Source organism: Nyctereutes procyonoides, unplaced genomic scaffold (genome assembly GCF_905146905.1).
Source record: "Nyctereutes procyonoides isolate TBG_1078 unplaced genomic scaffold, NYPRO_anot_genome, whole genome shotgun sequence".
NCBI lineage: Eukaryota > Metazoa > Chordata > Mammalia > Carnivora > Canidae > Nyctereutes > Nyctereutes procyonoides.
The window spans coordinates 33,389,572-33,407,314 of record NW_026575131.1 but is presented as its reverse complement, the minus strand read 5'-3'; the positions used below and the strand labels follow the sequence as shown (position 1 = coordinate 33,407,314).

The 17,743-nt window shown below is 48.0% G+C and overlaps 2 protein-coding genes across 3 annotated transcripts in view; both read right to left on the bottom strand.

Moving 5' to 3' along the window:
• The window catches only part of ARHGEF3 (Rho guanine nucleotide exchange factor 3), a 309,811-nt gene extending 302,854 nt beyond the window's left edge, over nucleotides 1-6,957 (bottom strand). The window contains exon 1 of one of the 2 annotated variants that reach the window (XM_055343738.1): nucleotides 6,895-6,957. The gene's annotated coding sequence lies outside the window, so the exon portion shown is untranslated. Of the gene's footprint in view, nucleotides 1-201; nucleotides 261-6,894 lie in introns of those variants that run through there. The other variant, XM_055343737.1, reaches the window with a different exon arrangement.
• Nucleotides 6,958-11,394: 4,437 nt separating this feature from the next.
• The window catches only part of IL17RD (interleukin 17 receptor D), a 66,620-nt gene continuing 60,271 nt past the window's right edge, over nucleotides 11,395-17,743 (bottom strand). Inside the window, exons 12-13 of the mRNA XM_055342582.1 lie at nucleotides 16,100-17,039; nucleotides 11,395-15,323 (exon numbers count right to left, since the gene is read on the bottom strand). Of these exons, the coding sequence (XP_055198557.1) occupies nucleotides 15,211-15,323; nucleotides 16,100-17,039 (1,053 nt within the window). The 3' untranslated portion in view covers nucleotides 11,395-15,210. The remainder of the gene's footprint in view (nucleotides 15,324-16,099; nucleotides 17,040-17,743) is intronic.

Genomic DNA, 17,743 nt, shown 5'->3' with positions numbered 1-17,743 from the left:
CCGGGGGCGCAGCAGAGCCCGCTGCGGGCACCGGGACCGGCCACGGCGACCCGGAGGCGGGGGCGGGGGTCTCCGGGCTGGGGGCTGGGGCCGGGGGGAAGCCAGCCCCCCGAGAGCGGCCCCAAGCCGGCCGGCCGGCGCGCAGCGAGCTGGGCAGGGTCCGCTGGAGGGGCGGGGTCCCCGGCCGCCCCCCTCACTCACCTCGGCCAGCGCGGCTCGGCCCGCGGGGCTGGAGGGCGCACGGCTGCGGCGGCCGCGGCGGCTGCGGGGGCGGCTCCCCGGGCGGGGCGGGGCCGGGGCCGGGGGCGGGGAGGCCGGGCGGCCACGTGGGCGGGAGGCGGCCGCTGCTGCTGGGCGCTCCCCTCCGCGCCCCCGCCGGGCTCCCTGGGAGGACGCGGGAGAGGACCCGGGCCGGGGCACCCCCGCTACCCCATCCCGACTCTGGAGGGGGAGTGTACCGGGTCGGGGGGAGGGGTGTGCAGCCCGGCCCCTGCGCGCCCCGCCCCCCCCACCACCACGGGGTGGGCTCGCGGGACGAGGAGCGGAGCAGGAAGGGCCTGGCCACGCGGGGGCTGCCCTGGCCCGGGATGGCTGGAGCCTGGGCGTGGGGCCCCCACCCCCACCCCCACCCCGCCCTAAGCTGACCTGCAGCGCGTCGGGTCCCGCCCGGACTGTGGGGGTGAAAGGGAGGACGAGACGCAAGCTGCGCCAGTCCCCGCGCTCCCAGAAAGTCCTCAAGAATCTCAGGTTTGAAAAAAAAAAATTAAAAAAAAAAAAAAAAAAAGAATCTCAGGTTCGGGGGGTCCCTGGGTGGCTCCGCGATTTAGCGCCTGACATTGGCCCAGGGTGTGGTCCTGGAGTCCCGGGATCGAGTCCCGCGTCGGGCTCCCTGCATGGAGCCTGCTTCTCCCTCTGCCTGAGTCTCTGCGCTCTCTCTCTCTCTCATGAATAAATAAATAAAATCTTTTAAAAAAGAGAGAGAGAGAGAGAGAGAATCACAGGTTTGTGAACCTACGCAGAGCCACCTCCAGTGGCCTAGGTCATCGTGCGGAAATAAATTGGGGATCCAATTATTTCCCCAATAAATTTGGGGATCCGAATACAACTATTTCCTATGTTCATTTATTCAACAGATAAACGCCTCTGGTCCTCGGGACCCCATACAATCAGAAATAAAGAATGCCCTACACTGTATGGCTCTTATGAAAATACAAACCGTGACGGTAAAAATCCGAAATTCACCAGCGGTTGCTTTCAGTGGTGTGCGTTTTATTATTATTTATTTATTCATTCATTCATTCATTCATTTAAAGGTTTTATTTATTTATTTTAGAGTGGGGGAGAAGCAGATTTCCTGCTGAGCAGGGAGCCCAACCCCAGGTTCCATCCCAGGACCCTGAGGTTGTAATCTGAGTCAAGAGGCAGATGCTTAACTGAATGAGCCACCCAGGTGCCCCTGGGTGGATCTATTTTAACATTATATTTAACAGCCTTGTGAGGTGTAGGAATTGTGCGGGCCTGCTTCCCAGATGAAGAAACTGAAGCCTGGAAGAGTGAAGCCAGCCCCAAGGTCAGAGGAAAGAGGAACAGCCCAAGAATCAAGGCTCCTGCCAGGCTGACCCTCCAGCAAGTGGCAAGAGCAGCCTGTGAGTAGAACTCCTCAGTCTCTAACCACCCCCTCATTCACAGCAAGAGGGGGCTGCTCAGGCCTCCTTGGAAGGCACCTGTCCTGACAGCAGCCTCTGAGAGGCAGACCTCCCAGCCTAGGCTCCCATGACCAGCAGGAGGTGTTCAGGACTGATCTGACGTGGCTGAGACTCTTCCTTGGAATGCCTGTGTCTTGTTCCAGGCACAGACCTCCTGGTTCTGGGAGGCCTCTTCTTGGCCTGCATCCTGACTTTTCGGCCAGAAACTAAGCATCTTCAGCAAACCAGCTTTCATTTCAACAGCTGCAACTTCATTCCACTACAACTTGAAGGGGACTCCTTGACCCCAAACCTAGTGCCTCGTGACCCACCCATTTCTTGTTCAAGGAACACATGCCCTCGGCAGTACTCCATTTCCGATAGCAAAACCTATATATCCAGACCCCTAGTCCTCAGCCTTTTCCCCAAAACCTCTTTTGTTGTTCTCTCCCTTACCCTTACCTCCTCCACACTATAAAAGATCCCTATTACTACCAGCTATATTTATTAAGGAATAATAAAGGACTTCCATTCCCCCACTGCCCCAGAGCTTAGCGGGAGCTTCAGACCCAAAGTCAATACCTGGTGTTCTACCCAGGCAGCCTTGTCAAGATAAAAGTTTTATTTCCATCAGATTCCATTTAATAATGATTTGAGCATCTGCTACATGCCACACACTGTGCTGGGCTCTGGGGAACAGTAGTGAATCTCGGTAAGACACACTGACCCTGACCCCATGGAGCTCACAGCTCAGACCCCTCACCGGGCAGTTAGGGAGTAGAGAGAGACACAGCTGGGGAAGCACTGGCCCCACTTCAGGCCTAGAAAGACTTCCGGTGGGAAGTGGGCCTCTGCTGAGCCCTGACAAGGTGGGGTAACCAGGAAGGCAGTGGGAGAGAACAGGAAATACAGAAGCCTAGAAGTGGGAGAGCACAGGGCACACGTTCTGGGAGTCTGTGGAGAGGAACATTTCCAGAAGAACACAGCTAGGAAGGCCTTGATGGCCAGGGTAAGACAAGACCTTGACCTTTGAAAGGTTCGGGCAGAGGTGATGGGATCCCACCGCTGCTATGACTGAGGTAGGAAAGTCTCTTATACACAGTAAAGACAATGTGCATTATTCTTATTACTAAAGGTAAACTTTTTGACTTCCTGTTTTATAATTCAGGGTTTGCAGAAATCAGAACAGATCTGCAAGTGGGATAGGAAGACTAAAACAAATCAGTTTAATCCCACAAGGGTTTATATGCACCAGCCATCCCCTCCCACCCAAGCCATGCTTGGCCCTGTGGAAGGAGCTGGGGAAGGAGGGAGCTTGGCTCTTGGCCTCACTATAGGAGTCTTTGGAGGGGGAACAGATATACCCAATGGGAGCCCTTTGGTGTGGCAGCAGAGTGGGGAAGGAAATGGCAAGAAACGTGGGTTTCTATCGACGAAGTTTGGAAACTGGCAGAGGGGCCAGAAGATATTGATGATGAGCCAGTTTTTCTCCTTGAAATAATTCAGGAGGGCCTGTTCTTGAGTTCGGCCTCATCTCCTCTAACTCTGTGAGACAGGCTGGAATGGGGCCAGAGCAGTCACCTCACTAATCAGTAACTGGGAATGCAGGGTGTCCGCAAGAGGTCCCCACCTGCTCGCTGGAAGAGCAAATGATGTGGGATGGCTGAGGATAGGCAACTGAGTACCGGCAGGAAAGTGGGGGGCCCAGGCCAGGCACTGGGCAGCACAGCTGGGGAAAGGACCTCGTGTGAAGGCACCACGGAGACAAGGGCAAGGATGAGACACCTCCTAGTGCCTACCCAGTATCATCAGCACTGTCAGGCATGATCATACATTTAAAACACTCTGACGATAGAATAGCGCTCGCCCACCAAACGATGTAGAGGGGCGCCGGCTGACTCAGCAGAGCAAGTGACTCTGATCTCAGGGTAGTGAATTTGAGTCCCACACTGGGCATAGAGATTACTAAAAATAAATAAATATTTTTAAAACTGTAGAAAATACTGACAGGCTTAAAAAGAGCATAACACTCATTCACAAGCATACCACCTAGCAATAACCACTGTTGTTTGGTGTCCTTTCTTTTTCCCCTAACCTACCGTCTTTTTCCCTTTGTCATAAAATAATCTGCAACACAACTTTTAAGGGCCACTTGTATGAAGGCGCCTTCTTACAATCAGTCTGACTCCTCATTTCTCAGTATCCAGGACAAATAATGCTTGGCAATGAAAACCTGCACACAATAAACTTTGGCACACATTTCTGGTTATTTCCTAAAGATAAACCTGGAACAGGGGTTATGGGGAAAGGTGTTCAACTCTTCTGCCAGCAGCACCTTACAGGCATACAGATGCCTCCTCCCTTTTGGTGAGAGGGAGGGGGTGGAGCATCCAGGCAACAAGCAACACTAACCTGGCACAGCCCTCACCCAGGGGATTGGGGATGCCTGTAGGATTAAGGTGCTGGTCTTACTGTTTGAACCTAAGCAATGCTCTTCAAGTGACTAGCAAAAGGTGTCTTTGAAAACAGACCCTTTCTGTTTTCATAATCTGGGTTAGAGGAAAACTTAAGAAGCAAGCATGAGCAGTGGAATGCAAAGACAGAGGGGGGCTTTGGAGTAGGAAATGCCTAAGTTCAAATCTAAATGGGGCCCTGCCCTGATGTAGGATGTCACCTAAGCTCCAAAGACCCAGTAGGACGATGCGATGTGATCCAGCAGCAGCATGGTGCTTGGCACAGTAGCAGGCACCCAACCCACAGATTCTAATATATGCCATGTCACTCACCAACCCCATGTCTACAGGATTCTAGTACCCATGGGGGGGATGAAAACCTGAGATAATGAAAGCCATTCAAAGGGCTTCCGCCTCTAGGAACATGGTAAGTGACTAGGGACTTAATCTCAATTTGCAAAATAAGGAATAGACGAAGTTTGCTACTCCCTGAAACCTTTTGGAATTTACTATTGGGAAGTGGGCTTACTTACTCCTGATGACATCAGAGACAAATATTAATGGTTCTGAGCACCTGCCATGTGCCAGGCACTAGGCTATGCCATCCACCTGCTTTATCCTCATGATAACTCCATAAGATAGATGCATTTTTACCCCCACCCAACAGATGAGGAAATTGAAGACCAGGAAGATGAGATGCCTTGCCCCGGTGACTGCTGAGTAGTAGGGCTGGGGTCCCAAGCCAGGTTCAAGAAGTAGAATCTGAGCCCAGCCCAGAAGAGAGGTCTCTGTAAATGACACAGCGCCCCCTCAAGGAGCAGCCATTCTTGTGGGCAGGAGGGCCCATCACATAATCACACAAGCTGAGTTAAGTGCTGCCAAAGGCAGGTGTCAGGACCTAGACCAGAGTAGACAGTGGTCAAGGAAGTTTTGACAGCAAAGGACGGGTGGAGACAGAGAGAGGGTGTTTTCAGGCAGAAGAAACAGCATATGCAAAGGCCCCAAGGCAGGAACACATAACTGAGGAATCTCAAAAAATTCTGGTATGGCCATAGAGAAAAAAAGGGACACACAGAAGAGATAAGCATGGGGCCAGGTCAGAACATCAGGGTTTACTTCCAGGACCATTGGCAGTTTCAAGCAGGGAGTGACATCTAATCAAGTAGCTGTCTCTTGTGAGGCCATTGCCAGCTGCCCTTCTGAATTAAGACCTCCAAGAGATAGGAATTCACATTAGTGATCTAGCCAATCAACCACCCCAGCCAGGACTGAGGGAGACATTTAGGGGATACCTTTTCATAGCCACACATCCCTTAACCTGCCCCAGGTGACCACATCCCCACAGGCAGAGGGGCTTACCGCACACGAGGCTCTGTACCCAAACTCCACCTGGCCTCACATTCAAGCCTCACATAAGCCCTGTGAGGTATTGACCAATGATCTCTTTTCCAGATGCAGGAACTAAATCCTAATCAAGTCAAGTCACCTGCCAGGGTCACACAAATCTAAGTTCAGGGTGCCTGAGACCAAAGCCCCATTTTAATCACAATGATTAAAGAAAAATACTCTTGCCAATAAGAATGCACAATTATACACACAGGTGCAGGGTCATTCAATATATCTGACTTCAGGTTCACAAACCAAAGACAGGACCTGCCTGTTTGCAATCTTTCTCCGCTGCAAGTTCTCCGTGGCCTGGCCTTGCCCAGACTGGTGGGAAGCCTCAGTGGTTTGTCAGAAAGCTGACAACTGCCCACCACCTGGGATGTCTCTGACCCAGAGGGGGAATCACCAGGCAGGACCAACCATCCTGGAGGACTACTGTCTTCATCCCCTTCAACTGCTAAAAAGCAGAGAATTCCCCTAACCTTTCATTGATGGTTTAGAGAAACAATCTCAGCTTTTGTTCACATCTCGAACAGGGTGTGTCCATCTGCCTGGCACGGCATTCTTAAAGCAGCAAGTCCAGAAAAATGTGTCTCTATTGGGGTTGACAGATGACCAGGGAAAGAGGAGCCTGTTGAATGGAACATGAGCAGATCTCAGAGTTCACGGTCAGCTGGCACAGGCTACACATGTTCAATTATCAAGAACCACAGCATTACTGCCTTGATTTAATTTTGCTAGGAGCACCTCCCCCTCCTGAACCCCCATCCCTTCCTTCCTGGACCAACACCAAAACAGCCAGGCATGGATCCATCCTCTTCTCTCAGGGGATAAGATGCTTAATCTCAGCACCTGACAAAGTCCCTAGGCTGAAGGTCCTATGAGCAAGGAACTGTCTCCTACCCATCTCCATCTGATCCCCACAGAACCCAAGGCTTGCTCTTCCACAAAATGATTAATAAGCCACTATTTACCAAGTGCCAGGCCCTTGCCAAGCATGGCCACCGGTGCTCTATAGACCCCCATCTCCTTTAATCCTCACAATAACCTCTATGCAACGAGTATTAGTCCTGTCTCACAGATGGAAAAACAGGCTCAGAGCAATTAGATGACTTGCCTACACTCTCATATATACAAAGAGGGTGGACTCAGGAGGGAAGGGATCATGTTTGCATCTTACCTATTACTGTATCCCCACTACAGACTCTCAGATGTTGTAAGAGGGTTATATCATCTATAAATGTGAAAGTTGATGCAACATCGCCCCCCACCAGCAGAAAGAGACCAGGGAGCCAAACTCCCTGATCTTGCATTACTTTCCCTTAATCCTAAAGATCCTATTTGAATTGTTTCATTGCAAAAGGTCTTACCTCACGTTTGTGTCCTTCCCTTCTTCCCTGCATCCTCTACCTCTTGGACCACTTCTGGTTTTGTTCCTGTGGACAGGGGAGGACAGGGTATGCTGGGGGTAGGGGTGGGAAACAGACATTTATTGAAGACCCACTTATGCCCAGGACAGCAAAGATACATTTTTATGTCTCCCTCCTCCATTGGCTTAGCTTATTGCCAGTAGTTTCTTACTCAACTAAACCAAATGAATTCTTCTAATTAAAGCCTGCAAGAGAAGCTTGTCTTTGCTACCTTTAAAGTTTGCATTTCTAAAAGTAAAACCAGTGCAAAGGCCCCACAGATGTTGGCAATTACAAGAACCCTGAACAGGAGCACCTGGCTCAGTTGGTAGAGCATTCAACTCTTGATCTTGGGGCCATGAATTTGAGCCCCATGTTGGGTGTAGAGATTACTTTTAAAAAAATACACACACACACACACACACACAACCACCAAAAAACAACCAAAACCTAAGAAAAAAAAAAAAAAAAGAAAAGAAAAGAAACCCTGAAGCCGCTGTAAAAACAGATTGTTATCTATGGCTGTGGTAAAAATTAGGGTTTCTCTCTGTTCAGAGGAATTCCCCCCCCCCCACTAATTAGAATTCACTTACTGCAGCATCTGCCTAATAAGGTTCTTCTAATCAAGTCCCTTTAGATCCATTTGCTTAACCTGCTAACAAATTTACTCTCAGTATTTGGATTGATAAGGGAACCAAGCCACCATAACTTGCTACTCCAGGTCCTTTCTTGACCCTATAAACTATATTGAAAGATAGGGGAGCCTGTTGGCTAGGAGTGAAGATGCTTCAATCAAATATCTGAATCTCTGTGCTGCCGATTCCTTGGTTGCACTCTTGGCAAAACTACCTGATTTCCAGGCCTCACAATCTCAAAAATAAGATGTATGTTGTTTGTTGTGTTTAGTATGCTGGGTTGTGGTGAGAAGAGCCACAAAAAGCACACATAGCATGAACTAATATTCCATGATGGTCTGTCCTCACTTCCTTCCTGCCACCCACCAATGTTATAGGCAGGGAAGCAAACGAGGAAAACCCAATGCTTTGAACACTTCACTTCCACTATAGTTTTTCCAGGCAATGGCCAGGAGGTTTGTGTTCTGTGTCCTTGCTCTTTCTTACTAACTCATTGTCCTCTCCTGGATCCCTGTCATTTTTGGAGCACTAACTATGTGCCATTAGGCACTTCCCATTCACCACCCTGCGAGGGAGGACCTTTGGCCAATTCTAGAGGTGAGAAACTGAGGCCCAGAAGTGCAGCCACAGGGTCACAGCAGCAGAAGCAGAGCAAAAACAGACTCCCATGTTGATGGGCACCAAAGAAGTTAACTCACAGAGCACTAGCACACAGAAGGTGAGAGAATGTGCAACAGCATGAAAGGACTCTTCTAACTGGATAGCCGGACATTCGTGGCTCCCACATTTCAGTGCCTCTTTTCAAAATTTTTTTAAAGATTTTATTTACTTGACAGAGAGCGAGCAGGAGAAGGGGCAGAGGGAGAGGGAGAAGTAGACTCCCCGCTGAGCAGGAAGCCCAACATGGGGCTCAATCCCAGGACCCTAAGATCACCACCTGAGCCAAAACCGAGTCAGATGCTCCATCAGCTGAGCCACCTGGGCATTCCTCTTTTCAAATTTCTGAAAAGGTCTATTTGTTATGACAGTCAAATTTCTCCTTGACATGAATATCCCTGCTCTTGACTCCACACAGGCAATACACTCCTGGCTGCCAGAAGGCAAAGTAAATGGTCAAGGCAGCAGATTTCATGTGCAAGACCTACTGGCCACCCTCTCCTCCTCACCCTGAATAATCTCTCTCCATTTCAGAGGCAGAGCCCTCAGAAAACTGTACTAGGAACCCAGCTCCTCAGCAAACAGGAAAGATGTAGAACAATGAACCACTGCAATCTTAAAACATTTTATTCGGTGCAGAAATTCTAAGGTACAAAAACAACATTTTGCAATTCTCAGCTGTGACCTACTGCCACCTATTTACAGTTATGTACAAATCAAATAAGACACTGTTTTCAATGTAAAAATATAGCACACTGCTACAGTCTGTCAGTGCTCACTATTCCACCAAACCCCACCAATGACAATCTTAAAGAAGAAACAAAGACAATGACAACAACCACCATGTTCATGTTCCACAGGCTTTTCCCCCAGAACGTAGTACAGGGAGCTTCTGTAGTAAAAAAAAAAAAAAAAAGTGAAAATAGAAGTTACCTAATCTCTAAATGAACACATGTGGTTTTTACAAAAGTTTTTGCTCTGTCCAGACTCACCATGTTTTTTCTTGAGGAAAAAAATGAAACTTTTAAATAACAGTTACACATGAGTGTGACCCGATGGTAGTTTTTTCATCTAATGGATGGAGCAGGCAACTTTGTCTACATCGTGTACAAACAGGAGTATGGTTCTTTGAATCTTCTCGACTGAAATTTTACTTGACATAAACATCAGACACGATCGTTAATTGGTTTGCTCTTGTCAGGCTTCTGACTGGGGAAAACACAGTGTTGAGTCCATTCAGAGCCATGACTCTAGCCAGAGTTGGAATCATGACTTCAGAACACAGGAAAGCTCTTGAAGAGTCTGTGGTCCCAGATGAATTTCAGGGAGAAACCAAAGAACAGGAGGGAAGACAATTGGCCAAAATTCCCCAGGAGGTCCTCCCTCACTCTCTTTGCAAATCAGTTCTTAGCAACTGCTCTGTATCTCACCAGGGGCTAAACTGAAGTCCAAACCATTTCATAATATTGTGAGTCATGAATTAAAGGTGATGTTTAGAGATACGTAAAAATAGAATCCAAAATTGTGAGGGAGGGGTAGCTGCCATTCAGATGGTAAGAGCTAGTCTTGAAGAGTATCTTGAAGAAGCTCAGGAATAAGCACCAAGTATCTGATCACAGGAGCGGGGAAAAACATAACAGGCTATTGCTGGGCAGGGGGATGGATGTGGCAACCAAGTAATCCTCAGAATTAATATAGGCAATATACCACTTCTTAAAAGTGCCATTATAGTTTTAAATAGTAAGAGAAGCCGGGCACATGAGGATTTCCCTATAATCCCCATCCAGAGCTTGGCCTCCACAAGGCACCAATGTGAATAAGGCACCATGTTCTGTTTGCACAACCAAATGGAGCATGAAGCTGAGACACAGAAGAGCAGTGAAAATTATCAAGCCCTTGCAAAACAAGAGCTATGAAGAATGGTTTAAGTAGGTGGGATTATTTACCAGGGGGATGACTTCACTGTGGTTTCCAAATACACGGAAGGTAACCAGCTGTTCTTTTTCCACTACATGCAGAACAAAAGAAAGCTGGTTTGAATTTCTGTAAGACGTACAAAGAACTATCTGATCAGCAGGGTAGGTTACTGAATTTCCCTCACTGAAAATCCAGAATCCCATCCATAGCCATATGTCTGAAATAATTCAGGCTCAGCCCTGGCTGACACCAGAGCGGGGAAACATGCTAGATGATCCAAACTTTCTCCCAGCTCCAAAACTCTGAAATTGGAATCCAAGCTATTGGCTTACAGTCAGACTTCCTTTTGTTTATTTCCACCCTGAGCCTGGAAAGGAGGTGACATAGAAAGGATGACCCAACACCCCATGAGGACTCCTAACTGATCTCTCAGTATCAGGAAAAGCTTTTCTCCATATACTGTTTCACATCTCCAAAACAGAGTCAATTCACAGATCATTTAAAACAGAAGACAATGCAAATACCTGGCTCTAGTGGACACTTGGGATTCCTTGCCCCTCTCCCCACAATCCCTGCTTTTCTCATTAAGCCTTGGGCTAAATTCAGAATTGCACATCATTTAAAGAATTATTAACCCAAGAACTAAAGCTATAAATAGGTCCTTTAGATTGTGGAGTTTAAGTGAAAATTGTTCCAAGTGTTATGTTTTTAAAATTGGAGAACATAAATCTGATTTTGAAATTAGTAACTGGCTTGCCTTTCTCTTAAGGCACCATGAAATGTAAAGAAGCAATCAAAATATTTCAAATACATTCACAATCCTATCAGACTTCTTTGGGGGAGCAAGTTGGGGAAAAAGCAATCTAGCCATCAGCTGCATTTAGTGAGAGAGCATTTTCTGGTGATACCAGACATCCGTAATCACCATGAATGCTTTTCATTTCAAATCTTACAAGGCAGAGGTGGCAAACTGGCAGCTAGGGGACAAATCAGGCCCGCTCATGTGTTCTGTTGATCCTGAATTGAAAAAAAAATTATTTAGCTGCCAACACTCTAAAAAAATTATAATTTTTCACATAAAAACCCAGATTCTCGGGGTGCCTGGGTGCCTGGCTCAGTTGGGTTAAGCATCTGACTCTTGATTAGGTCAGGTCTTGATCTTGAAACCATGAGTTCAAGCCCTGTATTGGACTCCACACTGGCATGGAGTCTACTTAAAAAAAAAAAAAAAAAAAAAAAAAAAAATCCAGATTCTCAGCTTCTCTTGAAAAATGGGAAAATTAGTAAGTACCACATGGCCACAACTGACTGGAATAGCTGCCTTCCTAGAGGTGGGACAGGAAGCGCTTCAGTTTGCCACAGTCCTCGCCATGCCCTATGGCCTCTCTGACACTGAGAAGGTAGGTCATTGCCATTTATCACCATACCTTATTTATCATTATTCCTGGCCTGCTGCACTGGCTACCCTCGAAGGCATAGCATCTGCTAAGTAAGAGCAGCAGTCTTCACAATTTAAAACAGAAAAGGCTAATAACTTTCACATTGGTACTGTCTACCCCTTTCCAGTAAGGACACAAAGAATAATTCTCCCCTCTAAGAGAGCCAAATTAGTGCTGAGGCTACTGGGGACTACGGGGTTTTCTTTAAGAAGAGGGTATATCATTTCTTCTCCAGGAATAAAATAGGGTTTTTTTTCCTTCTTTTTTTTTCTTCTAAAAGATGCCTAAGTCTGAAGAAAGGAAAAGTTCCGAAAATCAAGTAACTCGACATTTTTGAAGGGACAGTCTTCCTGTTTATTTGTGCTTAAATCAGGGAACCTGAGATTAGGGGTTGGTTCAAAAAAAGAAAAAAAAAAGACATTTGCAGCTATGAAGTGGCAAGACTGAACTCTAATATACAACTTATGTACACTGAAATTACTATGCGTTGATTCCAATGATGTCATAGTTGCTAAAAACACTTTGTGAACTTGTGCTCTGGGACTGTCTTCAATTATTACTCATGTGTCAACCAAAACCTGTCTCATGATTTTAAGGCCCTGTCTCATTTTTTGGCTCAAAATGCTATTACCTGGCTGGGTCACCCAACCTGAATACCTGAGCCTGGACCTGAATGACTTCAGATTCTTTCTGAAGATCAATGTGCCTCAAAAGGCCCAGGATTTGGCCCTCTGGAGGACACTCTGCCCCCACTATGTGGCTGGGCCAGGTCTGTCTGGGTAAGTTCTGGTTGCTTGTAGCCAATTCCTGGGAGAAAAGCACACCTTTACCCAGGCTTCTGCCTCTCTGATACCTCCCCACTCTGCAAAGCTATGTCAAATGCTAAGTCCTTTCTGTAGGGCACTGGTGAGTTAAGACGAACGACTAGCTCCCTACCTTCAACTACCTTCGAGATCTGCTTACCTGGCTCCTTGCATCTACCTCTGGTCTCCTGCGCAGAGGACACCAGCTAACTTAGCCACACAAGCCTCTTAGCTTTTCATTGAGGTCATCCCTATATTCTAATTCTTGTTTCTAAAATTTCTAAAAGCCTGCAATTTGGCAGAAGTTTTATCTGAATTCTGTCTTAGCATTTCAATTACCCAGGACAGTATCAGTCAAAGAATGCAGCTCTGCTTAAAACAGATGTTTTGCCTTAATCTACAAGGCAACTGTTCTCATTCCCAGCACGAGATTGGAGGGTTTAAAAAAAAAAAAAATGAAGCTAATAAAGCAAAACCACAAAGTTGGAACATCTCAACTTAGTCTGACTTAGGCCTTCGCACTATGGTTTTGCTACTCGGTATGTTAGAATTTAATTGTGTTGAACATAAGAAATTAGTACTTGAAAATAACCATCTAAACCCTAAATCCAAACTACAATTTTACCTGATTTTTGGTCTAGCATATTTTTCCCTTGCATTTTCATAAGAAGTTAAGTTCATTTAGCAAGCTCCCTGCCCACGATCATGGAGCTCAGCTGAATGCTCCCTGCCGCACCCGGCACCCCTCCATGCTGTTCCTGGGGTCACTTTCTCAGAGATGCTTCATTTTATGTGCAAAGTTGAATATCCTAAAAGTAGCTCTTCATGTTTCCTTTGGAGCATGCATCATTTCTTGGCCTCAATCTTCCTGATAATGTTCCAAAGTGAATTTTCATGCTGGCAAGTTTGGACTGACCAATCTCCCTTGCAGAACTTAACCTGATGATGGAATGGCAGGACAGTCACACATGGGCAGGAGCTCTGCACTTGTCCCAGATTCCACAGTGACATGGAACATCTCTTCTCCAACAAGATGCCTGGCTTTATGGGGGAGACGGTTCTGCATCTCACTTGTCTCCCCTTCAGAGCAGCTGCAGGAAATTCGATGCCGGTAGAACAGACAAGCACGTTCTTCTCCCAAGGCCGTCAGCTGCCTTTACAGAACATGGAGTATGGCATTTGCATCAAAAATACACACAAACCTCTTCTTTCCAGCAAGGCTGCAAACCTTCCCTTCCCCACCTGCCAAGCATGTGCTTCGGTGGAAAAGTCATGCCCCCTTCCACCTCCCACCCCTCCTTGAGAGGTTTCTCATCTCCCTTCATATTGGTCGTATTTGCTAGAGGAGTGAAACCCAAGGTCCCCTGTGTGAATGCTGAGTAAAAGCAGGGTGCCAAAATCCAGCAACACCCATGAAAAACATGGAGAAAGATCCTCACAACCCCTCAAGGACATGGGAAGAAGGCTTTTCACAGGGAAGACCAAGGTATCATTACCTACATGCTAATAAACAAACAAGATTTGAACAACTATTTTTCCTTTGGAAACAAATTCTGTAGAATCATCATTCATAGAAACAGAACATTTACTTTTCCTTTTTTTAAAGCAAATATTTTCCTTCTAAGCTCTAGATAGCTATTTTTGGTAGGATAGAGCACAAGAGACAAATCTTTCATTGGGTAAGTACAACAGAAACACGAAGTGAAACATGATTCACAGGCTGGGTTGTTGGGAGGGAGTCCTTTAAGATTCAAGAATTCAATGATTTCAGGTCTCATGTCTTCTTCAGACGGTATTAGAAGCACACACTCATCTTTGTGACAGATCTCTCCTCACCATCTTAAAATGCGACTTCTCATTAGGTGAAACCAGTTCAGCAGATCAAGTGGCTGCCACCTGCACACACTGCCATATTTCAATTGATTCTGATCCCTAATATTCTGGACACAGCTTTAGATCAGAAGCCAACTGAAGCATGAACTCCAGCTTCCAGTAATACAGCTCAGTTGGGTATTAGTCTTTTAAAAATAAACTTCCAGGCAGCAACATCTGAGATACTGCACAGTAAATGGAACCCAAGGAAACTTGGCATGCAGATCTGGGCCCCACATGATGCCTACTCAAACCAAGAGGTGGTCCTGTGTCCTGAGTTATGGTGCTTTCTGTGCAATGACCAGCCCATGTCAGAAAAAACTGTCAGCATGGTAAGCCTGACCCTGCAGCCCCCACCTCAGCCAGCTATGGCACCACTAGTACATAGAGACTTATTTCATGAAAGGTGATAGTATAGTCAGTTACTTTCTCAACCTTCGACTCAGCTTTTTTAACATCCATAGTACTGTAAATTCTATACCAAAACCAGACAAGATCATCATCTGTAACAACATGGATTCCAGATATACTGGCACTTGACTTCTGTGGCTATAATGGTACTAAAAGTGCTTCTTCCACAAAGCATTTCAAATCAAAGTAGCCAACAGCAAACAGGCAAAGTTTGCAGAGATAAATACAATCTGAATAATCAGTGCAGGTACGTTGCTGTTTCTCTGTGCATATATCCTCCTACCTCCCAGAATTGGCTCTAATCCAAGGTCTGACCTTATGGACATGCCTTTCAGAGATCCATACAGTTTTAGAAAATTGGAGACTCTGCCAAGATATCAGGTAGAGGGATGGGGCAAGGAGAGCAAGTACTGGCCCAAATTTCACTCCAAGTATCCTTGCAGGAGACCTCAGCTCCAAGTGGACTGCGCAACCAGAGAGAAATGCTGGGGGACCAGAGAGAGGCGGCAGCTAAAGTGGCAATGCTTAGACTCTTCCATTTTGTTACAAAGGGGCGACCGCATGGAGTTCACCAGTGTAGCTGCAGCAACCAGGCTCTGCTTTGCACGCCCCAGATGTGAGAAGCTTGGAAGGGAAGGCAGGAGGATCCTCCTCACCTAAGGAAAGAAAACAGGGCAGAGCCACACGTCATCGTACTTCACTGGGGCAGGTGCTAAGGCCAGAATGTGGTTGAATCTGGCTTTACAAGTGAGGCAGGCCTACCAACCAACTCAAGACAGGGCACTGTCAACCTGTTGGCAGGTTCCCTTAGTTGAGGGCCAAGGGTTTGCATGCATGCTCCAGCTAGCCACAGACACTGTAAGGAGAAGCCCCAGGTGGCATCCTGCTGGTGCTCCCTGGGGAGACAGAACTCTCCTTCAGAGCCCTCCCACTTGGCCCTGGGCTGAGCTTTGATGGAGCAAACACCGTGTCCACCAATCCCAAGATTATTAAAAGACATGGCTTTTAAGTCACTGGCATAGGTGAGGGATGGTGGACATTACAAATCCCAGCAAAGATAAAGGTCCACAGAACCCCCCCACACACACCAATATCCTTGGGGCAAGCTGCCTATTGGTGCCAGAGGCCTGCAGAGTTCAGGAAGGTGATATAATGCACACACCGTATGTTTCATAACACCTCCTGCAGGGACTGGGCCGCTCACCATAACTGAGCCTCAGTATTCCAGCAGTTCACACATGGGAACATTCCCATTGCCTGGAATAAATCAAGACTATCAATGGAGTCTGTAACCTCCCATAAGGATTCAGTGCCAGTAAGTGTGCAGCAAAAGTAGGGAGACACTCTCATGGATTTGGGAACTAGAGACAAAGGCTGTGGCCTGCATCAGGAACCCAATCCAAAGGCACTCTCGGCTCCCCCCGCACCTTACCCAGGCCAGAGGAGGACGACACGCTCTCTGTCAGCGAAGATGTCTCTGTGTGGTCTGCCGACAGTCCTTCCATTAAGGGCAGGGACAGCTCCGAGGAGGGCACGGACGAGTCGTAGATGCCCGAGTCCCGAGGCATGTCCGAGGGGCCGGGGGCTTTCACGGCGTGCAGCAGGGGCCGCAGGACCGAGCCCCCGCCGGGCCCAGGCCCCACCTCCGTGTCTTGGTCCAGGCCCAAGTGCGGGCCCTCGGAGGGCGAGTCGGCCCGCGCCCCAGGGGCCACAGCCTCAGCCTTGAGGCAGAAATCGCTGCTGTCGGGCCCTGGTTTGCACACGACGTCATTTAACACCAAGCCCGAGTCAAACTTCTCCAGCACCGGCTCTCGGGAGTGGAGCGGGGGAGGGCGGAGGGGAACGAACTGCTTCTCAAACCAGTCGGGCTCCTCATCGATGAACTGGTGCATGTTGCAAATGGCCACGTAAAGGGAGCGGCCCGACTTGCTCCGAAAGTAGTTCCTTCTGCTCACCTGCCCGGGGTGCGGCCCCGACTCTGGAAGGCCGTGGTCTCGGGAGTGCAGGTGGGAACAGAGCTGGGGAAGGTTGTCCATGAGCTTGTACTTGGTGCTCAGGTCCAGGACGCCGGGAACGTCTCCCTCGCAGGAGTAATCAAAGTAAACGGTGATGAACTTGCTGAGCTGGCCTGAGGAGCTCTGCTTGGCCTGGCGCAGCTTTTCTGCGATGGCCGACACAGCCACCAAGAAGAGCTCACCCTTTCCCGAGCCCCGGCCTCCACCTCTGTGCTTGTAGTTCTTCTTGTCCACAAAGTACTTCATGCCTTTGGAACACACCACGATGATGAACTGCGACTCGTGGATCTTCTGGATGACCCATTCTCTCTGCCCTTCTCTGCACAAGCTGAAGTCCTCCCACAGGTCCAGAGCCACCTGGAAAGAGAACATGGACCTCACTCACCTATACAGCCTGGAGAGGAGACTCGGGTAACAAAAACAAGAGTGTTACAAGAGAGTCACATTATCCATCCTTTAAGTATTAGCGGCACAGCTGTGTGCAGGCTCCAGGGTGCCGGGGTCCCAGAATAGCTAACGTTCTATGGGTGACAGTCATATGCCAGGACTCCAGCATTGTGCCCTTGCTTCTGCCTGACACGGAGCCATTCCTGATCTCACCCCACCAGGGAGAAGATGGATGCACAGAGCTTCTAGCAACCTACCAAAGTCACATATCACAAGTGAGGCCTTCAAGGGACTCTGTGCTAGTGACCACAGACAATGTGCACACTGGGGTCAGTCTGTGTGATGAGTGGAGCTGACTGGTGATGGAAGGTGATGATGGATGAAACTGGGTGCAGGACCCCAAAGCAGGCAGGAAAGAGGCTCAGGTCTGCATGCCAGACTTGCCCACAAGGCTGGTGGACTCACATCCAGAGAGCATGTGGAACAAAGAGGACAGCCACTTTGGTTAACTCATTTGTGAGTGATGTGGCACCTCCCACCATGACTTCATAAGCAGTCTATGGGGCATCATATCCATATAAGGTCTTCCATCCAAAGGAGGTTCTGGGAGGGGGTGAGAGGGAGAGGCACCAAGAAAGGAGAGAAAACCAGGCATGCATGTGCCCCTCAGAGGG